Below are 25,244 nucleotides of genomic sequence, written 5' to 3' on the forward strand. Positions count from 1 at the left end.
GCACTATTAATATGAAGAAGAAAGGTAATTTTATTTTACTAGGGGGACAATAGCACCAATTAGGCACTTGCAAAATGGGTATTCCAGATCAAAGAGGACTAGTCATATACTGAAACAGCAACTATAGAACAGTTGCTCATGTAAATACTGCAAAAGAACATTCCAAATAGAAAACAATCCCTTGCAGGTCTACAATTTATTTTCTTCAGGTTCCAAGAGTCAGTTTTCAGAAGACTCCAGGGACCTATGCTGGGATTTAGATCTTGAAAATAAACCTAGAAAAAGTGGAATCACAACTTTAAGACATTTTGTATCTTACTAGTAGAAAAAGAGCAGTAGTTTCAGACATTGTCTTAAGAACAAATGTAAAGAGAATAACTTTCCAGTGAAAGAAAATGAAGGATTCAGTTTTATTCAAGACAAAAACGAAATCTGCAATTAAATTATTTCCTAAGGATAAAAAAGAGGAATTTGGTGATGGATGCAATTCTTGTTCTTGCTCTGAATTAATTTATCTTTCCTTTCTTCACTTTGATTTATATTTTTTCTGTGTGAATGCAGATGGCTAAAATTCCTTACCTCTGGGTAGCAGCAGCAAAACAGTCATGTTGGTTGTAGGACAAACAACTGATATCTTGATTGGAATGATCAAAAGAAGTGGAGTAAACAATACTAGAGAAGCTTAAAGAAACAAAAGCTACTGTAGCAAAGTAAGGATAGCTCTTTTCCTTGGTTGATAGCTATCAGCTTTCAATCATACTTTTGAAGTCACCAGGGCTTTACTTTTCCTGTTCAGACCTTTGTTTTAAATGTTTGAAGTAAAATTTTTTAAATGGGATTAAAATTGTGTAGAAGGCAAAATACTACTTTGTATGGTTAGGTGAATGTTACTCAGGCCTTCTCTCTTCATATAGTTTTTGTGAACCTGAACAGGAAGAAACTGAGAGGAAAACTGAGCCCTGGAACAAGCAAGAATAATGGCGATTACCTTTTGAATACTCAGTAAATCTATTACATTTTCTGTTGCGACTCAGATTCAGGTCTGACCCATCTGTACACTCTTATTCAGGTGACGGGGTGATCAAGAGCATACTGACAACTAACTGTCGAAGAGTCTCATGAAGTGTAAGTTTTCCTAATTACCTTTATAATTCCATTCCCTCATGTTTCTAAGATTGATCCTTAATTTTGTTTGGTATGTCTTATTCTCTGTTTTTAAAATCAGTATGGCCAGTACTACATAGTACAAACTAGTCAAGACAGCAACGAGATGACCATGGTGACTGATGCATGCAGTTTGTGAAAATCTCTTTTGGGGGAATACCATTCAAATGGAAGGCTAGAACCTACCAGTCATTGTTTAGGTGAGTACCCTTGACTGGGAAAATTACATGTGCTCTAGAGCCTTAAAATCTCACCTGTTTCTGTATTTGCAAGTAGATACTTGCAAGCAGATACTAAGTTACCTGATAATATAAGATTTTGAAGGAAGCTAAGCTAAATGGTGGGTCTGCAAGACCAGGGTCTATAAGGAACTGTAGCAACAGCAGATTTATTGTGAGAACTCTTCTAAGAGTGTAAGTGTAAAATGTAATGGCTTAGAAAGATTTAACAACCTGTCAAGTTTAAGATAAAAACCCCTACTACCTCAATAGCTGAATTCTTAACTCTACCAGTGATGCTGGAAGGAATCCCACACCATTTCCAGACTTTCCCAGGATAACTACAAATAACTTTCTACTTTGACAATAGAGCTGGTTTTATCTAAATGGATGTTTTAGCCATCAAGGTAATCTAAGTCTGAGAAGTTCTTAGGCTGTCTTCTTGTGAATACTAACCTTTTCAAGTAACTGGTGGGAGGTCACCATTGATGTTTCTTGTGACACATTTGTGATTGTAGGTGGAGAACAAAAATTCAAAAAGGAATAACATCAGCTATTTAAACACTAAAGACACAGCTGGGTTTGTATAAAGCCGTTAGGGCGACAGGTGTACTTCAGTTTCATGGTATAGATTTGCCATCTTGATAGAGTAGGTATCATCAATAAATGAAGGTTTCAGCACAGGACAGACACAGACTGGATTGATACAGACTCAATGTGGGGTGAAACTGTTACCTTTTAGTAGTGCTGTCAGGATAGCTAAATCAATATCCTGATGTCCTTCCGATCCCATGCGAAAAACTGTGATCTGAAATGTTAAAAGACAATACTGTTACTGAAACCTGAGTAATTTTTAAAAAAAGAACATGAATCAGGGCAGCATCACTTGATTGTCAAAATGTCCTAATGGCTACAAGATGATTTTACTTTATATAGGAGAAGCTTATTAGACTAACATATCAACATTTACACATGAGTATTAACATATCAGTATTTTTTATGACATAAAATTTACTAGAGAAATTGTATTAATGATCATACAGGTAAAGTAAGGTATTTATTGACACTAAAAGGGTGAAATTAGAGATGAAGCAATGTTTTTCTACTAAATAGTCATTAGACTTTGTGTTCCCAAGAGATTACAAGGAGGATTTAAGTATATTATAAGCTGTGGACCTGATGGATGGCACATGGCATTGAATAAGTATTGTTAATTGACATTAGCAATATATTCAGTGATTGACCTTGTGATTTCACATAGCAGTAAGTTAGATAAATAATCTAAGAATTATGCTTCTACAAGGTCCAGAAACATTTCTAGCCATGTATGGCCAGTGACATTTCACTGTAAATGACAGGGTTTGAGGCAGTGAGTAAGATACACAATTCATAAAGAATAAGAATGAATATAGTGCATCTGCTCTTTCTATCCAAATTCACTCTTGGTTAAGACTGCACTGAAACATATAGAAATGTAAATCCCTTTGCTCCTTTTGTTGCCATGGCAATAGTTGTTCTTGGGCTTCTTGCAACAGAGACTGTAGCTTTTCACTAGAGCCTTTCCTTTACTCACAAAAACTATGTCATCATTTTGATCTGAATATCTGTTATCTTGTTATATTATATTTTTTCTCCTGTCAGTATGGACTGCCTCAATTCTTTAATTTTTTTTTTTAATAGATACCTTTAATTAGGAATTGTGTAAACATATTTTACACCCATATTCAGCAACGTATGTTGCTTCCATGTTCCTAGATTGCTATTCATACAGCAGTGTTGCACAGGAGCAGCATCTGGTATAAAGCAAACATCAGGGCACAAAGACCTGTCTACCATCACACGGGAAGGAGATCTATGAAGTCTCAAGGCTAAGGCAGCACTTTGGTGATAAGCTTCAATTTGACAGTTGAAAAATGCTGCAGAGCATATCCCAGGAAATCCAGTGTAGCCTTCCTGTAGCACCTATTCTACCTTTGTTTGATCTTAGAGGTTCTGGGTTTTCAAAGAGAGCTAGGAGGATGTGGCATCAGTGACAGTAGTATAGCATCTTAAAGGCTAAAAAGGTAAACTAGATAAAGTAATAGGAAACTGTCTTAGCTCAATTAGTCAATCAATTTAGATGATGTCTAAAATAATTAATATAAGAAAGCATAAGTTAGGCAACCTCCCCAGCTAAAGTATCCTGTTTTCAAGTTAGACCCTTTAACGTATTGCTGAAACAAATCATAAATGACACTTTAATGAACTATTTTCTCTCTCCCTCCACAATTTGCCAAAGTTTCTGGCAAACTACTTAATGTCTATACCCATACCAAAACTTTAGAACAGAATAGAATAGAATAGGAACAGAACAGTTGGACGACACCTGCAACAATCACTTAGTCCAATTGCCTAAACAAAAGTTAAAGCATGGTATTAAGGGCATTGTCTAAATGGCTCATAAACACTGACACACATGGGCATCAAGCACCTCTCTAGGAAGCCTGTTCCAGGGTTTGATTACTGTCTTGTAAAGAAAAGTTGCATGACAATTTTCCAAATGTTTTTCTTATTTCCTCAATGACTGGCAATGAAGCTTTCTCAGTAGTGCAGTCAGTCTACCCACAGGTAATGTGAGTAGAAATACACATTTCTGCGTATTTCTCATCTCAAAACACAATCAACATGGGAGCTGATGAGGTCAGACTCTCTACTGTACATGGTCATGATGTGCTTCCCACACCACAGATGATGAACTTGGAGGTGCCACTACATGGCAAAATGTCCTTCTTATTCTTTAAGGCCAAAGGTGAGGTAGTCTGCACACTGGGGTCTGAACACACTGAACAACAGGAGTTCAGAAGAGGAATAAAGAGCACCTCAAACAAACACAAGCTCAGTGTAGTCCCAGATTAATAAAGAGGCATTATATAAACTGCAAGTACTGAAAGGCTTATCACCACAGGAAAATTAAAGGAAGTACTTTGTGTATATTAGATCACATATAACCTTAAACTTCCAATTTCTCTTTCATTCCTCTTCCCTGCATGCATCAGAAAAATAAACCCAATTCAGCAGAACAAAGTGTTGCTGTAGTAAAAATAAAATAGAACTAAGTAACTTCATCACATTAGGATAAAAAGCCTGTCTTTCCACAGCAACTGTTGCTTTATTATTATTTTTAAGATGCTTAGCATAACTCAAGTAGTAAAATAAAGAAGATAAACAATGGAAAAAAAAAAAGAATGGAAATTGAAAGAGTACTCAAACTCATACCAGAATTATTATAATTTTGGGATTGTGTCCAAAATTTAACTAGAATTTTAGACAGAATCAAGGAAAAATATGATAATTCACAGAATCATATAATCACAGAATTGTTTAGTTTGGAGAAGACCTCTGAGATCATGACCCAGTATTGCCAAGTCCACCACTAAACCATGTCCCTAAGTGCCACATCTACTCATCTTTTAAATACCTCCAGGGATGGTGACTCAACCACTTCCCTGCACAGTTGTTTCAGCTGCTCAAGATTCTCTTGACAGCTTGATAACTCTTTCAGCGAAGATTTGTTTCCTAATATCCAATCCAATCCCCCATCTTCTGCAACTTGAGACTGTTTCCTCTTGTCCTGTCACCTATCACCCGGGAGAAGAGACCGATCACCACCTTTCCACAACATCCTTTCAGGTAATTGTAGAGAGTGATGAGGTCTTCCCTGAGCCTCCTTTTCTCCAGACTAAACAATTCCAGCTCCCTCAGCCGCTCCTCTTCCGATTTGTGCTCCAGATCCTTCACCACCTCCATTGCCCTTCTCTGGACAAGCTCCAGCACTTCAATGTTTTTCTGGTCGTGAGAGACACAGAATTGAACACAGGTCTCAAGATGTGGCCTCAGTAGTGCCAAGTACAGGGCATGGTCACTGCTCTGGTCCTGCTGGCTGCACTATTGCTGATACAAACCAGGATGCCATTGGCCTTCTTGGCCACCTGGGCACATTGCCGACTCATGTTCAGTTGGCTGTCAATCACATGCCAACTTAATTTGAAAATGCTGTGAGTTTAGTATCTCAAAGGCTCAGCTGGTACTGTAGACTTTTGCCTTTTCTGAATGTCTGGAATCTTTTAGGACAGTAAACAGATATATTCAGGCTCTCCTTAAAGATTAGATAAACTGTAACTATCCATAGCTGCTTTTTCTCTGTGGCAGAAGCACTTCTCCTGTTCAAGGTAACCAAACTTTTGTCCAGGTATATGCTCAGCAAGTAGGACTAACCAAAGTTAATCCTGCTGCGTGAAGCTATCAGTGAGAACCCAGTACGAAACCCAAAAACCCACTCTGGCTAGAGCCTAGGCTGATAAGCAGACAAAGCTGCATGAACACAGAAAATCTGACTACGAGTTGACCACTTTACACTATAAATATCTGTGACCATATTTCACTATAAATATCTGTGACCGCTTTACACTAGAAATATCTGCAGCCATCAAGGCCTTTCGAGCTATCCCTCCACAGCAGTGGCTGGGTGGCAGCCATTTCTGCTTGAGCAGAGATGCAGGGAGATCTGTTACCTGTCACCGGACATTGAGGGGTTGATAAATGATATCTTTTTGCAAGCAGGTAAGATTTAAAATGTATATAGCAACCTTTAATTTTTGTATTCAGAGGCATGGGGAAATACAGACACATCCTACAGTATTTATGAAGACTTTACACTTAGAAATGTTCAATATCTCGAGGTATCAAAAAAACTGTCTGTCTTGCTGGAGACCTACCGTTCTGGTGTTTTCTTTTCTCCCAACAAACAGATAAGAATTTCATGTTTGCCATATGCTTATCTAATTTCAAAGAGTCATTAGAGTATCTCACAACTTGCTAGTGCCATTTACAGGTACATTGGTAGGTGAGCCTCTACAGAGAACTGAGAAAAACACACTGGTGCTGTTAAAACAGGACATTGACTGGAGCCCCGTTAGAATGGGCTACAGATGCTACTGCATTAAAAAAACTGCTGTGCTAAAGGAAAATATCTGGGTCAGTAACATCTATTCCCACCTACCTCTTTCTGGATGAATGTCTGCCACTGAGATGCAAAAATAATAGTAAATTAAACATTTAGAAACCCATTCAATAACTCATTACTAAGAAAAAGAATAAGCCATTCTAACACACAGTGCCTAAGAGCTTTTCACCTACTGTAGACCCTTTAAGCCTGTTGTTGGGTCCAGGACTTTGTACAACTTGAGTGGAAAAAAAAAAAAAAGAAAACCAGCATAATAAAGCATATATATATGGAATCCAGGACATTTCATTATAAAATAATAAATTCTTCGAAGTTCGTGTGGAAAAGTCATATATGTTTAAGACCTGCTTACCTTGCCAAAAGAAAACAAGGAATAAGAGTTGTAGTTTTAGTCATACTACCACTAGACATTCTTCTGCATTACTGTGGAAAAGGAAGATTAGTTTAAACAGAAATTTTCTCTATGCTGATCTGTTTCACACCGTAGCTATGAAAATGTTTTCTATTCTCCTGAGCATAATAAAATTGTTTTAGAGAGTATAACTACCATTTACCCTAATCAGCTATTTCTTTTGAGCCAAAAATCAATTTACAGCCAAAGAAGAAGAAAACCCCAAAATCAAGTACTCTTTTTCCTCCTAGGAATTTGGGCTAGAATATTATCTGGTATTTTCTGTATAGCTGGTATTTTCAATTGTTGATGTTAAACTCGATTATTGTAAAATAACAGTTTATTCTGTTCTTCTGCACCACTTTAGGTATTTGGGGGATGGTCTTTTTTCAATTTCCTTCTTTCTTTACTCAGTGTTCACTGGCTTGAAATGACTTTTTTCAGGTAATTACCTGAGTCATCTCAGTGAACAACTGTGATTTCCAAGAGAAAGCTCTTTTTTGAAACATATTTTCTTTTCTTCTTTACAGATATAAGAGAAGCTGATGATAACACCCCCTACAAATACAAAACTCTATTGCACTGCACTTGAAGAGTTACATCTTCAGATAAAGACATACCTAAACTAGATAACAGAAATGCTTCTGAATCATCAATAGAGCTGCAAAAATCAACCAGGTGCAAAAACAGTGTTGACAGATATCCAGATTCTTGCTAAATGTCTTGATTTCTTGGAGTGGGCCCATAGTGATCTACTTGCCAAGTACGGCAGCAACTACTTTCAAAGCCAGAGGCAGCTGGGCAAGGGCCACCAGCTCTGCGGCGCTCCTTTCAAGAGGATGTACTTGGAATCCAACAGTCAAATTTGTGTCATAGACTACCTTTCATTTGCTTCCACAAAAACTGCCTGAGTAAAGTGCATAAGAATTGCCCTGAAAAACACAAGGGATACGTGCCTCCCTAGCCCCCCTCCAAAAAAACCCAAAACTAACCCATGAACAAACAAACAAACAAACAAGAAGCTGGAAAGATCCTCTCTCTACCTCACTGCAGATTTTACCAAAGGATCCTAACAGGAACTTTCAGGAAAGTGAACTACCTGTCCTCATTCTTCCTAGGAAAATGTGGTCGGAAATCACTGAGCCAAAGAAGACCTTCTCTGCAAGCACAATGATTACAGCACACTGTGCTACTTGCCAGTGATAATTACAGCCCAGCAGGGCAGAAACCCAGTTTTCAGGCAGTGCAGGTAGAAAGCAAGTGAAAACTAAAGAGTCAGAAGAAAGAAAGCAGCAGGATAGAAAGCAAGGTGGGAGGGGGTTGAGGGGAGTGCTGAGGGAAGCAGGAGGAGGATATTATCTGACCTTGGACGATATCAAAAGCACCTGTTTTAAAACTGCTCTGCTTTCTGTTTAGAACCAGTTCCATTCTTGTTTGACAGGTTACACCCTTTCCCTTTCCTGTACATAGTTTCTGGCTCTGCAGGGTCAGTTTAACCTTATATGATTAATTCATTCATTTGTGAATGAATTATACTGCAGTATAATACTGCATTATACTGCAGTGCTGAATTATACTGCATTGAGCTTCTATAGGCTAAGTCAGGTAAAACTGTTTTACCTGAGAGCAGTGAATACCAAACAGACTTTCAGAGATTATTCACACACTGAGTGACACTGCCACTCAGGATTTCCCATGTTCTATACGAATGTAATTGCAGGGTTACCTCAGAGATTTAAATTACAGCTGTCCATATGCAGTCCATAATGGCAGCTGCCAATTCAAAGGACCAGCTAAGATAGGGATACTTCAAATAAATGCTGAGGAGGGAAGATGATGTGAAACAGAAGGCAAATGAGGTCATAGGTGAGACAGCCCCTGCAATGGTAGGAGCACTGACATACCTAAGAGAACAAATTACTGGTTGTGATAGGTTGCAATGAGTGCTAGTAATTCTTGAAACTTATTCCCCTACCCTCATTAACTGTTCACATTTCTGTCCCTTACAAATTTGGGTGAAACCTGTTGTGTGTGGAGACAGCAGGACTGGCACAGAAGACAGGCAGAAGCAGTGCTAGTGCATGGATTAGCAAGTCATATAGACCTATAGGAAATTCCTTTACAAAAATAGAGTCCTCTCTAAGCCAGCATAACTGTGTCATAGCTGGATATATAAATGAATAATTTTCATCAGTATGAGCTGCTATACTGTGAACAGCATGTACAGGTTTGTATTCAACATGGGCAAAGTTGATTTCACCCCTGGAATGAGAAACAAGAGTAATAGGGAGTAATAATTAACTGCAGATTTCCCAGGCCATAGGATTGAAACTAACATAAAAACCTGTTTTGAAATAGTTTAAAACAGTGTCCGGTGAAATAAATGACAGGATATAAAATTTTTTCCCAACTACCAGCATATTCCTCTTTTAATGCCTTTACTAGTCAAAACATGAGTCCTTGCCTCCTACCACAGCACTTTTTTTCTAGGATTTATTCAGAAAGACTCCACAGAGATTGAAGAGCTTATTCTGTTTGCGGCCAGTATAAGGGCCCAGGATTAAATTTGAATAGCTTATGCAGCATCAGGCTGCACTTGGTATTTTTAAAATATTCTCTTACCCGCCAACATTTATTTTTTACAGTACAGTTAATCTCAACCACTTCAGCGTATGAAGAGTGAGTAGAAATATGCTTAGATTTTTAGTATGTTATTTTTGTGAAGAGGGAGGAAAACCAACCAAATCAGAAGGGAAAGTGCACAACTGCACAGAAAGACGTTTTATCATCTGTCATGAAGGAGACAAGAGATGACGAAAAACTCAGACTGACAGTGCCTGCTGCTTAGACAATGGACAGCTGAAGCTGAAGGAAAAAAAATCAGGGTAGAAGTGATGAGAGCAGAGAAAGCAGCCAAGTATGCTTACCTTACATACTTAAGCATCCTAAGAATGCTGGAAATTATCCATGCTTTTAAAGATGGAGTTGTTTCTCCTTATCATTTAATTATGACATCAGTAGAAACTATATAGTGACTTAAAATAATTCAAAATTTTGTTTTCTGCTGCCTCCAGAAAATTTTTGACTGTCTTTAAATTTCACTTCTGACAGTAAAGAAATTTTTCATATGCACCTCAGTTACATAAGTCAGAAAGAAAATATCTCCCTTTTCTACAAAAATGCAGATGCAATTGAGAATGAAATGGGGAACTCTCCTGTTTTAGAACACAGGTTGATTCAGCAACATAGGCAATTACTTCCAGAGTACATGTTGACATTTATAATTTAACTAGGCCTACCTAAATATTTCAGAGGAAAATTACCCTGAAAAGATAAATGAGAGTTTGATAAAACAAAACATTAAAGGAGGTCAGTTATGCAAAGTGTCAAAATGGTTCAGATAAGAGGGGAAAGCATTTCCTTTTTTCTTGGAAGGAGTAATCCTGTTTAACACAGGGGAAAAGCTCCTTGATGTGAAGCATAACACAGATCAAAGTGAGCAGGTGAGTCAATGCGTAATACTGCAGAAGAAAGGGGATGGTCAAATAAGAGAAAATTCAGGAATAGAAAGATTAAAGAAAATTGTGTTTAGGGAAAACCAAAATTAAGTAGTTTGCAATTCTGAGGAGTACAAAAGAGAATTAATTCCAAATGAGGAAATACGAGGGAGCAGATATGAGGGGAGAAGTTTGAATGTTGTTTGCAAAGTTTTTAAATTTTACATCTCTTTCTGCATTGTGCCAGCACTGCAACATTTCATGTTTTAATCTTCCATAGACTGAATGTCTGGCAAAAAGCAGGGAACAAGCAAAAGAATCAGTGCTTATAAAAAAGGCAGCAATTCTGCAATTAAGGATCTGTCATTTCACACAAGTTACTGTAAATTTTTGGCTTCCCCTGTATTTGGTACCTTTTCTTCCACAGCTGATACACCATTAATGACTGAAGAGAACAGACTCTGGAAATCTCACAGCTTTGTCCCATTTAAAAGACTTTATATTTTATGATGTGCACATACTGTTTAAGTCTTACAGCACTGTCAATATTTTGCAATGGAATATGCATATTTTCCAGTGGAATAAATAACCAAAATGTTTTGGTAGTAAACCCATTTGTTTTCCCACATACAAAAAGTTTCATGTAGGTATGTTGGGACATTAATGACTCTGTTCAGATAGTGAAATACCAGTCCCTGATTTTAAAGTTGTAGATACATGGGCAAATATAAATTGTAGGTCACAAAGCATACAAACATGGAAATACAAGTCAGATGTTGTCCTTTAAATCACTGGGCTGTGCATATAAACATGCAGACTTGCAGTGTTGAAACTTGTAAAGAACAGCCAAAAAGAGAGAAATGGTTTTAAGTGCCGAGATAGACATTTTCATTCAACCATTGGTGTGACCCAAGGTCTTCCATTACCCTGACTCTGACAAGAAATGTGGAGGAAATGTAATGTAATGTAATGTAATGTAATGCACTTTCTGCATCTTCTGTTATAGACAGAATTCTTGGAGGTATTGGCAAGATACTGATATTATAGATATTCTTCTGAAACATGAAGTGACTTAAACAGGTAGAAAGGGACCCAAGCAGTACAATGGATAAGGTAATGAAGCTTTATCACCTGGAAGACTGACATCTGAAACCTAGAGTAATAGGAGTTCAGACGAATTGCACAGGTATATAGTATATAGGAGTTTATTAACCCCACTATCTCCAAAGCAGCTGTTGTCCAGAACCTTTGATCCACTGTTGATATAAGAATCATACCTAGGTTACAGCATATCCTGGGGAAAAGCATGAATAAAATGCTTTTAAAGGAGATATTAGTTGTCACATAACCCCATCAGATGGGTATTTCTCCCAGAAAGTGCTCTTTTGACAGATAAGCAAGCATGCAAGACTGGAAGGGTTAGAGTAAACTTCTATCTATGTATGTGCTTGAGCTCCTGAGTAAAACCCATGTGTGCACCATTTCAGCTTTATTTTTCATTTAGTACCTCAGTTCTCTCTGGTCTCTTTGAAGGCGGCTCATTCTGGGAAACAAAGAACCATCAGCAAATCACAGTCTTAGTTTCATTCTTGACTAAATGGGCTCCTTTGAGCACCTCGCCTTGGATCTGCTCTACTGTTAAACTAATAGTCCTCGGTAGGACAATTTCTGTATAAAAAGCAAAGAAGACTGCTCTCATTCTGGGCTTTCAGTGAGATAATTTAACCTGTAGCCTGTCTTTTGCTCACAGATATTAAGCAATGTAAAAATTAATTGTTTTTCAAGGCAAAGTTCAATAAAAAAGTCACAAGTTATGAAAAGAAGTTCATCACTGAGATGGCTAGACCTAATATTCTGTTACTTTAAGAAAACAAGAATTTGGTTTGGTCATTTCCACTGCTATATATACTGAAAAATTATGTCTTGCAAGTCACCACCCTAAAAAATGTTGTCAGCAGGACTTATACGCACACAGATGCCTTCTAATCTGAATTGAAAATGCTGACCTTAGAAGGAAGTATTGTGGGTTTGTTGGGTGGCAACAATATTAAGGTCAGGGACTCCTGCTCCATGTTAAACTGCAATATTTAGTTTTTCTTTGCAATAAATTTTCAAATAGTCTGATAGTGCATGGATGCCCAGATTGTTTTACTGTGGATGATGAAGACACATGTCTCTTCTGTATTTAGGTTGACAATGTCATGACAACACACAGAAACCAAACAGCAAAAATAGGCACAAACCATTAGTTTCCTAGCTGGTTAGCTGGTGAGACTAGGTAGGCAATTCTTGGAAAAGGTAGCTCACTTAGTGTGAGATATTTCTACAGGACAGTAAATTTGCAGTTACTGCATTATCTACAGAGAACCTGCATATTACACAGTGAGTTACTTGTCTATGACTGAGATATTACAGCAGTAGCGAATGGGTCTCAGTGCTCCATCTGAAGCTGCAAAAAGAGTAATTATATTTTCTAACAAAGACAAAAGAAATTATGACTTCCCAAAAAAATAGAGCCAGGAAGTAAGAAGGTTTCTGAACATTATCACGGAAGTTATAAACTGCATTGAACCCTTCCAATTTCCTGATTGCAAACTTTGGTCTCTATTAACTATTGTGGAATTGCTGTGTCACCCAGTACTGTTTTGCCTTCATTTTCTTTACTTGGACAACTGACAGAGCTGTACAATGATTCAGTGTGCATTTCCCAGTATTACCTGTTAATAGTGTAAATGAGGTAATGGATATTTTCACAAGTTTATATTTTTTAGAGGGAAAAAACCATTCTAAATTTAATTTCTGTAGCTGAAATTTTAACTACAAACTATTTAGGAAGATAGGAAAAGATTGGTAAAAAGTTGCATTAGTGTCTATTAGGTGACTACATCATATGCACCAAATGAGACAGAAAATATCTCCTTACTGAGTGTAAGCAACAAAAAGAATAGTGGTCTTCACAGAAGTGTGCTGTAGATGGCACAGCAGAGGTTCAGGATGGATGAAATAACTGCCTAAACTGTACTCTTCTGCTTCAGTGGTAGGTCTGACAATTTTGTAGTTTCTATTAGCAGAAGCCCTACCTCATCCGGTAGAGCTGAAAAGCAGAGTAGGATCTAAAGTTTTTCAAGGGTTCAGTGTAATACAACAGCTGTCTTTGGGGTTTTTATTCTGGTGTTTTGTGTTTCGTGTGCAGTTTTTTTAATATAGCTCTTTTGCTTATGGAAGTTGTTCTCTGAATTACTGAATTAAAAAACAAACGTGGTACTAGGATTAGATTTTATTCTCTGTGGAATCAATGGCAAAGGCCAGCTGACTTCTTGGCAGCTGAAAACTCAAAATATGGTTTGATTTCCTTAGCAAAGGAGAAATCAAGTGAGATTTGCAAAACTAAAAACTATCAATCATATCTTAACACTTACAGATGTAGGATCTAAGTACTAGACTAATCCTGTTAATTTGCATGGAATGGATAGGAGGTTTAACCTTCATCAAAATGAGGAGAGTTGCTACAGTCACTCCTGGGCTAATTGATATGGACTGCAAACGACCTAAGCAAAAAGTTCTTCATTTTCTTAAATTATCTCTTTTCTCCATATATATTTTTTTTTAGTGGCAGGAAAAGTATCATAAAATGGGCTGGTTTAGCTTCTCATGTGCTGCTTGCAGGAGATAGGAACATGCAAGAAAAATGTTTGTGGTGCTTTCTGAAAAGAGTGTGGACTGGGTTTTACAATTCTCCTTCCTGCCTGCTTAACTTTGGTGAGCCTTCATTCTCCTATTCTAGGAATGTCTTGGCATAAACTATTTTTAAGAATTATATGTAAATGTGGCAATACAGAATCTCCATAAATAATATATAAAACACTATCCTACCCTTGCAGTCTACAGTTATATATACATATATATATATTATATACTTGTACAGTCAACTTCTTTTAAAATAGATTTTTATACCATAGACATTGTTAAGCACCTTGGTCTACAGACATTTCTGAACACAAACTCTGATGCTTGTAGTGTCAGCTCGATAAGTATATAATGTTATAAAAATTATTCATTAAATTGAGAAGTGAAACTGTCTCTGTCTTGCAAATCTAACAGATCTAGATCTCTTCTATTCTCAGGCCTCACCTTATCATTCAGCTTGTACACTCAGATTTTATTCAACAAACAAACTTAAACAAATAAAAGGAACATTACACATAATAATAATGATGCCACCTGGGAATACAATTCAGAGACCATTCCCTATGAGTGAAATCCAAAATGTCATAACTTAATAAATCTGGTGAAAGGAGTAATTTTTGTTATGAATATGCTTTTTTGCTGGCCACCACATTTATTTCAAATTTATAAAACAGATGCTAGTCTTTTTACACATTTTAAGCAGGTTGAGTAAGAACAATTATTTAAAAGATAGCTTTTTTTTTCTTTCCAGAGATTAACTTGCATTTCTTTTGCCTCTCCTCATCTGTGATTCAGCTGTATTGATGTACTTTACGAGCACCCTCCTGCCTATACCCTGTATGCACTCAATTATTTAGTGGCACAAGCAGCCACAAAATCAGACAGTCAGGTACATTGACCATGAACTTAGGGAAAATAGCCGTGAGCAATTTAGCTGCTGCTGAGCTTTCCAAGACAATCTTCTACATCTTCTTTCTATTTGTTGAGTGGTTGATCAAATTAATGATGAAGTGAGTTCATCAAGCACTGTTTTGTCTTACATACAACCAAATCAGAAGGCAAAGCCTGAGAAATGACAAGAGCTGGGACAGATGTGGCAACATGAAACATCTGGCTTTGTAGGAAGAGTGAAGCGACCATTCACTCCTGAGAGTACTTCACATCACCAAGGTCATCCATTTCTGATAGTTATACTGTGTTCAGAATCATGAGTACATGAATATCATCTTTCTTTTATAGATATATACAAGGTTGTGAAATTTAAAGGACACCATTAGCCTAGCAATCACACCTCAGACATAAAATCTTTCTAGTATATGCAATGTTAAAATTACCTAAGTACAACTGAGGTGCTACAGAGAAACAATTGCTTTAATGCATTCTCTTTACTCACGGTTGAGTGAGTGCTATAAATTCAAATTCAGAACACCTAATCTTGGGCAAAACATCTCCTGGCAAATAACTCCTCACAAGACGAGTAGGTAAAGAATGTCAGTGGTGACAAATGTTGCATATCTGCAAACAAACTTTTAAAAATTGTACAACCTCACTTGGAATAAAAATCTTAATGTGAATACTGAAGAAAAAAACTTCACAGTTAACTTAGCAGTAGCAGGGTTTGTTCAAAGCCTGACAACCATTTCCAGATTTAAAAGCCTGGAACAATCCAGAATTGCATTTTTCCAGTCTTGGTAGTAATTCAGTGTCTGCCTCTGCTTTGTATCTTTCACTCCTTTCTACATTCCTGTCTTTATGCCTTTCCTCATTCTTGCCTCCCTTCCTCATTCCTTTTTTCTATCTTCTATCATTAAGTATGTTTTTTTATATCTGCATGTGGAAGACTGGTTTACAAGTAGGTCTTATATGTACTTCTTCTTGTTATTGTTATTATTGTTACTACTGTTATTATTAATATTATTTTAATTATTTTACATTTACAGAAATGAGCATAAAATAATTAATGCTGTTTCCCTCAGTAGGTATTCATTTCAGGGCATTTTCATCAGCCTGGAATTCCCAGAATCTCTGATGTGAACCAAAAAAAAAATCTTAGAAGAAAGATTAACTTACAAAATTATGTCTATTCAGTCAGTTTGTGAAAAATAAAACCCCCTAGAATTAAATCCCAAGTTTTTGCAGTGTGATTTTGCTTCAAAAATATTTCTGCAAAAGCAGCCTCAGGGATCTCCCAGAAACTGTTGAAAGATCTTGTGTTCTTCAAGAGAGTACAAATGTGTGTTAATGTGATAGCCTTGCCACTGCAGAACAGGAGCCTCAGAGACCTGTTTTCTTTTCCTGTCACATATCTCCATAATAAAGTAATAGCCCTACTGATACCTGTGCAACTCTACAGCACCTTTAAAATACGATCCCAGTGACAGTAGATAATCGTGCCACCTTCTCTTTTCCATAGTTGATTGAGGTAGAATTTTAGTCACGATATGCCTGAGGATGATTAAAAAGAAGTAATATACACGCCCTACTAACTGGGTTCTATCCTGTCAAAGGAAATGTAGAGGAACTTAGAAAGTTTATATTGTTGTATTAATCACTTTAAATGCAAAAATATCGAACAAAGAAAACAACAGTCAGCATGATATAGTACCATTTTAGAGCCTAGATCACATTGATCAGATTTGTTATATCCTTTTTTAGGCACCTGAAGACTTGGTCAAAACAATGCATTGAGCTCAACATACCAGCTCCTTCTTCTTCATGCACTCCATGAGGATAATGAAGAGGTGCTGTGCCTGGGTTCGGGTGTATGTGAAAGTCTTCTGTATGGTAACTAACAACTGGTCCCTCAAAGACTCGTTGATAAGTCTGAAATACAAAATGAAAAAATTAAGCAGAAAACTAGACAAGAGAGAACATTGTAACTTCAGACAAGGTTTTTATTCAGGGGTAAGAGTCAAACAACAAATCACTGACGGTTGTTTTGGACAGGTTTGGAGGATGGGAATTGCTGAAACCATCAGAGATAAATTGGAAAAACTGTTCTAGAAAAACATCTTGGTTGTGCTGAGGTAGCTCATCTCCAAAGTTTTTATATCAGTTCCCACATATTGCATGACAGAAGGTCATTCAAACTATCAGCTCTGTGGGATTTCCTAACAAAAACAAGAACCACATTGACAGTCTGGATTTGAGGGAGAGGTGAATTGAAGACTCCTTTCTGTCAGTGAGTTAGCAGAATTCAACTCACAGTTAATTTTATGAAAGTGGGAGCATTTGTATTGTCAGTGTTTTTGATTTTAGCTTGAAAATCCCAACAGTTTCAACTCACCCTACTGATGCTACATGGGACCAGGTAAGAAATTTCTCTATTCCTTACTCTACTTAAAGAAAACATTTTGTCTTTTTCATGCTGATCATCTAGGAGCTCAAGAGAACCTATTTTTATATTCCTCCTCAGTGCTAATTTCAGTACTTGCATGAAGTGACCCAACAGCAGAAATAAATAGTAATCTTATATGGAATATTAGTACCTGATCCCTACCTATTGATAACAGTCCTTGGGACTGTTCTGGTTGAAACACTGATGTTCTCAATGTCTTACAAAATAGTGGGCTCTAGTTTAAAATATGTATCCTTTGCTGTAGGAAAGCTTCTACACTACAATTTTCTCGCTTAAAAATTGTAACTGAGTGTTTCAAATTAGCTAAGTTGGAATATTTTATTAGATAAGTCGTGGCAGGTCATCTGGTGAAACAAAAATCACAGAATCTCCAGGTCTCATATTTTATGACAGAAGATAAACAAATATTTAGCTCTGAAGCTACTGCACAGAAACACTAGAAGCAGCACAATATCCAAAAGCCACTGTTAGCTTATGGCAGCTGCTTTGGAAGAACAATAACCAAACCCCTGTATTTTTCATACTATTGGTAAAAGTTGCCTGTACTTCTCTGCAGCAAGGAAGCACAAAGGACATTGCAGGATATTCATTATACAATCGAATTTCAAGTATCATTTAATTATCTAGTCTTTATACTTACAGCAAACACGTTGTTAGAAGAGACAACAAATGGGAATGGGAAAGAAGTATAGACATGCATAGGAGAATATAGAAGATCTGGCATATAGAGTGTATATGTTGTCTACCCTCTAAATTTGATTTTAGCTGTAAATATTCCTGTTGAGTAGTAATTCAACTTCACAAAGAAGGCTGTAAGGCATATGTCAATGTGTTTGAATTAAAATGAGTTTACATGGGATTTTAGACCATAACGTGTGGAGCACTGTTCTTTCCATGCTTGACTTCTCCTGTTGTCTTCTACTATATTACAGACTCCTCTTGAGTGATGAGTCTACCTCTGTACTTCCCCTTTTCATCAAGGCCCTGGATGTGCTATTTCCTGGGATACTGGAAAGGTGGCAACAATGCATCTACGGCCCATACATTAGGTAAGCACTCCTTCCCCATAGCATGACCTGCCTCCTTCACAAAAAGGCAACATATGATGAGTTACAACCTCCAACCCTCTTGGTGGACAGCAATAGAGCTGACAGCAGAGGACTTTCTGTGTGGGAGTTATAAGAAAGATAAACTCACCTCCTGCATAGGAGCAAGGATGTTGCAAGCACATGGGAACATGAAACAAGATGTCAGAGTACAGGTAGAAATGTAGATTCACTCCATGTTAACGAGAATCAGCTTGGAAAGACCGATACCCTGAAAAGCACTAACATGCTTTGAGTTGCAGATTAGTAGGTCATATATGATATAAATTCTGAGTTTAGGCTCTTGAAAAAAAATCTGTTGGAAATTTGCTTTAATCAAGAATGCTGATTTCAAACAAAATGGTGCTATCACTGTATATATAAGTGGTTCAGAACTACACAACCTTCCATCCTTCAAATGAAGAAAGAAAAAAGAGGTTATTCAAAATGACCACGTTTCCTGAAAACATCAAGCGGAGAATCTAAAAAGATTCAAATAAAGCTCTAATTTCCTTTGGAAATTACCTATGGAAGCGAAGTACATGAAAGATTATAAAAAGAATATGAAAAAATATATATGGAATTGAAAGAATCTCAAATTGGAGAATTTCAGAAAACATTTCCAGAGATTCCAGAATGAAAACCATCCTCTTTCCTTATAATAATTTCATTTTCCTTTAAAAATGTGTAGAATCCAAATCTGAAATTTCAATCCAGAAACTGGCTCTCCCTCAGGCTAACACACAGAGCCTTACTAAATGTTTTTCTTTAGCATCTCATTGGTCTGCAAATCTACAGCAAGCCTATTCAGTGTCTTTCTAAGATGAAAAACTTGAATTGATTTTAATCAGAAACAGAAACAATAAAGGCAATCATTCTGTTAAAACAATCATAGTTTTGTATAAACTGAAATCAGTCATATCAAGACTAAATCACATTTATTCCTTAGGAATCTATAAATGTTAGAAGGTAGCAAATCAAAGTTTCAATTGTGCAATCCAACTGGGACAAATACAAACTGTGGCATGCTATTAGAGGCTAAATCTATGATGCAAACACTAAATCGAATTTGTGTAAAACAAGTAACTTCAGAGACTACTGTGAGCAAAACAACCGGGACTTGAAGGTCGGGTGATGAATTATCTACTATGCAAACACAATCACTTTTCTTACACACACACCTTAAGTACATGTTTTTTCAAATCACAGATTTCTACTTTTAGATTTGGGGAAAAAAGATGGCTCTTCGACCCTAGAACACAGGAGACTCTTGGCCACTAACTTGGGTACAGTATATTCAGGAGCCTCTATCACAGATTATGAACCTAATATGCAGAAGGTTCCATAGGCATAAAATTCCCACTTTACCAGACTCAAGCACCACAATTATGACTTCCATCAGAGTTGGCATTTTTATCATCTTTCTACTAGGCTTCAGTTCCAAAAATATTTTGCAACATGCTAATAAAATTCTCTTTGGGACATTTTGATGGCATGATTCCCTGAATTCCACTTACTTTGTCATGGGAAAAATACTGCTGGTAACTTGCTCCTGACTAAACAAAACAGTTTAACCTGTTCTTTTATTTCCTTTCTCATATAGTTCAAAACTGATCATTCATTCCCTAAATACCTAAGATACGCCCATTATCCTACCAATCCAGGTCTAGTCAGCCTTTTTTTTCTTTCCTGGAGCAGCTGGATTGCTGATGGAATATACGTACCTACTATCAAAAATCTCTAATCTAAAGTAGAACTATGTACATTTACATCTATTTTCAGAACAAAAATTTACTCGTAATTTTTGCGAAGAGATGGGGGTTTGTTTTGTTTGTTTGTTTTCAGAAAACATTTGTTTTGATACATCAGATTATCATAATTGAGTTGTATGGCCTTACAGTAAAGTCAGGACCTTGAATTTTAGGAAAAAGAAAAAACCTTGTAGCTGCTCAAGGAGTTAGTCAGTAGGACCCCCTAGGAAACTGCCCTCAGTGCAGCAGAACTGCCCTTGCAAATTGCCCTCAGGGAGCAGACCAGAGCTGGCAGATCTTTAGGGACACTTTCTGTAGAGCATAAGAGCCTGAGATCCCCAGGTGAAAGAAATTGGGCAAGGAAGGCAAGAGACTTTCATGGATGAGTGGAGACCTGCTGGTTAAACTAAAAAGAAGGGAATGCACCAGCAGTGGAAAAAGGTACAGATAACCTGGAGAGAGCATAGGGACACAGCCCAGTTGTGTAGGATGGGGTGAGGAAAGCCAAGGCAAAGATGGGGCTGAACTTGTCAAGGGATGCAAAGAATAATAAGAATAGCTTCTACAGGTGTGTCAGCCAGAAAAGGAAGGTTGAAGAAAGCGTTTACCCCACCTGGCAAGCAAGGCTGGCAGACTGGCAGCAATGTACGAGGAAAAGGCTGAGGTACTCAACAACTCAACAAAGCCAAGTGCAAAGTCCTTCACCTGGGTTTGGGCAACTCCCAGTGTCAATACAGGCTGGGGGATGAACAGATCAAGAACAGTCCTTGGGGGTGTTGATGGGTGAGAGGCTGGACATGTGCCAGCAATGTGCACTTGCAGCCCACAAAGCCAACTGTATCCTGGGCTCCATCAAAGGCAGAGTGGTCAGCATCAAGAGAGGGGATTCTGTCCCTCTGCTCTGCTCTGGGGTGCTGTGTCCAGCTCTGGGATCAACAGTACAGGAAAGACATGAACCTGCTTGAGCAGGTCCAGAGGAAGGCCCCAAAGACGATCAGAGAAACCCCTCTCCTACGAGGAAAGGCAGAGAGAGTTGGGGGTGTTCAGCCTGGAGAAGAGAAGGAGAAGGCTTCAAGACCTTATTGAAGTTTTTGAGTACTTGAAAGGTGTCTGTAGGAAAGATAGGACAAACTTTTTAGCAGTGTGATAGAACAAGAGACAATGTTTTTAAAACTAAGAGTGGTGATTTAGATTAGATTTATATGTAAGGATTCATATTCTAAGGAAGAAGATTTTTACAATGGAGATGGTAAAACAGTGGAACGAGTGGCCCAGAGATGCGGTAGGTGCCTGGAAACATTCAAGGTCAGATTGGAGAGGCCTCTGAATAACTTGATCTACTTAAAGATGTCCCTGTACATGGCAGCTGAGTTGGATTAGATGACCTCTAAGGGATGCTGTCCAATCAAAACTATTCTATGATCTTACGAAAGAAAAGGCAATAGAGACAACATAAACAAAGTGACAACCTATTTCTGTCCAAGATATACTGTATGATTAAACAGCAAAGCAAAACTTTCTCCATTGCTTTGTCTTATGCAGAAGACACAAATGACATTATTTTGGCCTACAATCCTCAGAAAGAATTTTTTTTAAAATCCATGCCTAATATTTGAGGAGATAATAGACATTCCATTTAATCTTTCAGACTCATGGCTTATGATTTTGTAGTGAGCACTGGAGACAGTTTGAAAGATCTGGCCCATAGACAGCTGTCTAAATTATGCAGAAGGTACCAAGACATTACTCAGCTTACTACCGAGAATTTTATTTCCTTTTAGTGAAATGTAGCCACCTAGTGCATTCTTAACACTCTGTTCAAGATTTTTCAGACCAAGGCAATATGTGCTCCCTGATATTAAAGTTCTAATAAACTTAAAAAAGCCCACCAGTATTAATTCTACATATATAATATTCATAATGCTGAAACCTCAGTGGGAAACTGCATATGAGCCTTGCCTCCCCTGGGAACTCCAATGAAAGAGGTGAGATAATGAGACCTCAAAACTGATTTACCCCCAAAGACATCTTTACTTCAAGGTGTGCTTCACCACTCCTTCTAACACTCCTGGTGGTACATCACATACCTGCTGCAAGGCACAGCTCTCTGTTGTGCAGGCAGCCTCCTTCCACTGTAGCCCAGAGAAGTCTTGCTCACAGTTACACAGTGTACTCAAAGACCACCCTCGGGGAGTGAAATGTTTGCCTTGTCACAGAAAAGCCTACAATCAGGCCTTAATATAAGGTAAATTCAAGCTTATCTCTTATCTCTTCAAGGATGCACAGGCATTGACAGTGTAAAGGGGTATTGCACCTTGATTGATATAAGAAATTGTTAGTTTTTCTGCTATGTGGAATGTTTTAGGAAGAGTAAATTATGAAGAGGGAAGGCAAGCACATCACAATTCTTTGAAACCCAGTACAAAAGGACCTGTTGGGCAGATATGCAATTGTCCAACACTCTTAAGGATTTCTCTAAAAGGATAGATTGGCACCACACTGATCAAAACTCAAGCAGAGAGATGTGTTTGTCCTCCACCTCCAGACAGCTGCTTTCCCCTGGAAACAAATTTTCAAATAAACTTTAAAAATCACAGAACTCACAGCAGTGCTTAGTACACACATGCACCCATTCTTATATGTAGAGAAGGAATGAATCCTTGTTGGGCTGCAGTGAGTGAGAATTTAAGACTGCAAAACCAGCATGACAATATCAACACGCATGTGAGTTTGTTTCTGCCATTAATGATGTGGGTTTTGAATGATTTAAATTAGATGCCCAGTAAGAGCAGTTGGAAGACACACTGTATCTCAGAGAAGACCCTGATTCTGGTCAGCTGCCAGAATTTGACTTTATAGGTTTTTGACTTTATAGTCCGATTGCACAGTGGACTGCAGAATTAAACTCTGCATGCAATTTGGATGTATGATCTTGATTTAGAGTTTAATAGAAACAGTTTTGTATAACCTGCTTAGATTCCATCCAAAAGAAAAGTTAGTAGCTAAACTCAGTTAACACAGCAATTATTGATTATACTCCTGATATTGCTAATATGTAGGTTACGGGGGGAGAAAAGAATATTTTTCTGATATAAATTATATTGGCATTTCACTTCTGGGTCACTGCACGTTAGACTGATGTTTTCTGAACCAGAGTGAATACACAGAAATTCCCACTAGCTAGCTTTACAAATTTCATAGCTTGTGCATTCTATTTAGTGCTAGGTGAAAAAAACAGTTTTGCAGTTTGATAATGTTGCAGTAACCACCTGGAACAGGACCCCCACAGAAAGAAGACCAATAATAAGGAAAAATAATACCTTTCTCAAAGGAAGACTTGAGCATCTCAGGTAAAAAATGCCTGTTCTGCCTCTATTGATACTATCAATCACCTTTCTTAAAGATAGGAGTTTACGATGATGAAATAGAACCACAAAATCATAGAATCATAGAATAGTCTGGGTTGGAATGAACCTATAAAGATCATCTAATTCCAACCCCCCTGCCACGGGCAGGGACACATTTCACTAGGTCAGGTTGCTCAAACCCCAATCTAACCTGGCCAGGAACAATTCCAGAGGTAAGGCATCCACAGCTTCTCTGGGCAACTTCTTTCAGTGCCTCACCACACTCACAGTAAAGAATATCTTCCTTATGCACAATCTAAAGCTGTCTTCTTCCAGTTTAAAGCCATTGCCCCTTGTCCTTTCACCACAGATCCCTGTAAAAAATCTCTCTCCATCTTCCTTTTAAGACCCCTTTATATATTGAAATAGATTCGTTCATTCTGTATTTTTGGCATGATGACATCAAAACACAGACAAGGTTGATGCAAACTGTATACGTACATAGCAGATAAATGGATAAAACATATTTGACTAAGGTTATGTGAAATGTGTTATCAGTGAGGTCACTGAAAACAGAGAAAAAAACTTCTCAAAGATACAATGAAACCTAGCGCACACACATATGTATCCTAGATGCAGCATTGGACTATGCATGAACTTGAATATAAAATAGATCTAGGTATTTGTTAAAAACTGTCTTTTTCCCAGTAGGAGTTCTAGGTTGAGTAAGTTAATGAACACATCTACTTTAAAAACACATAACAGTAATTGGGCTAGAGCTCAGTGCTTACACATTTATATTTTATTATTTGCTTAACTCTGTTGTATCTGTGAATACACATGTTCACACAGTCTAACACATACAAAAACGAGTTCCTCACCAGGGAATCTCAACCATAAAATTACAGCAACTACTTCAATAAAAAGCATGAAATAAGTCTTAGTTATAAGAATCTGAGGGGGTTTTAATTACTCTTTCATATTTTGTTCTGAAATTATTAAATTTTCTCTTATTTGTTATTTCTGAGCAGCAGACTCTGGGTTCTCCTTTGGGAGCTTTGAGGGGACAAAGTCCATGATCATTGCTCATGTTCATGGCTAGGCTTCACAAACGAAGATTTGGGATGATCATTGCAGAACACCTGTAAACCCTTTGAGGGTGACTGTGGCTCTCAGGTAAGGATGAGTTTAGGACAGCCACAAGGCTGTGGGCCAAGAAAGCTTCAGAATTTTCCAATGAAAATGCTTCTACCCTTGATCTATGGTGCCTGCAGCCTTATTTGCAACTCACCCTTTATGAGGGAGGGTCAAGCACTCGTTAACAGGTTCCTGGAAAAGGGTTATCAAAGAATCAGACCAAGAGTACAGCCAAGCTTGTGCAAGAGGATGCAAAGGGGGTCTCAGATGAATTTGTTCAAGCATAAATAATCTCAAGTGTGGTGGTGATATGCTAGAGAGCAATTTTCTCCAGGTATTGGAGTAGCTGTCCCTGTCAGAGTAGAGGCTTTGACGCCAAACAGATGGAGCTTTCAGCAGTACAAGTCCTGGGCTGCAGTCTTATTCTTGATGCCAGGAGAGATGGCCTTCTTTACTGTAGATCTGCTATCTTGGAGCAGCTGTACCTCAAATGACAGGAGTCACAGAAGGAAGTGAGAAGGCTACCCACCATCAGTAAAGTTGAAAAGGAAATAGGATCTTCTCTGAAATGTAACAGCTTGAAGAGCCCCAGTCCCCAACTGCAATA

At 37.8% G+C, this 25,244-nt stretch overlaps 1 protein-coding gene across 6 annotated transcripts in view; it reads right to left on the reverse strand.

The window, feature by feature from the left end:
• The window catches only part of TRPM3 (transient receptor potential cation channel subfamily M member 3), a 415,263-nt gene that overhangs the window by 69,244 nt on the left and 320,775 nt on the right, over positions 1 to 25,244 (reverse strand). For all 6 annotated transcript variants that reach the window (XM_027662909.1, XM_027662907.1, XM_027662908.1 and 3 more), the window contains exons 8-9: positions 16,659 to 16,782; positions 2,118 to 2,190 (exon numbers count right to left, since the gene is read on the reverse strand). In XM_027662909.1, coding sequence (XP_027518710.1) covers positions 2,118 to 2,190; positions 16,659 to 16,782 — 197 coding nt within the window. The remainder of the gene's footprint in view (positions 1 to 2,117; positions 2,191 to 16,658; positions 16,783 to 25,244) is intronic.

Source organism: Corapipo altera, unplaced genomic scaffold, assembly GCF_003945725.1.
Source record: "Corapipo altera isolate COAL_440 unplaced genomic scaffold, ASM394572v1 61167, whole genome shotgun sequence".
NCBI lineage: Eukaryota > Metazoa > Chordata > Aves > Passeriformes > Pipridae > Corapipo > Corapipo altera.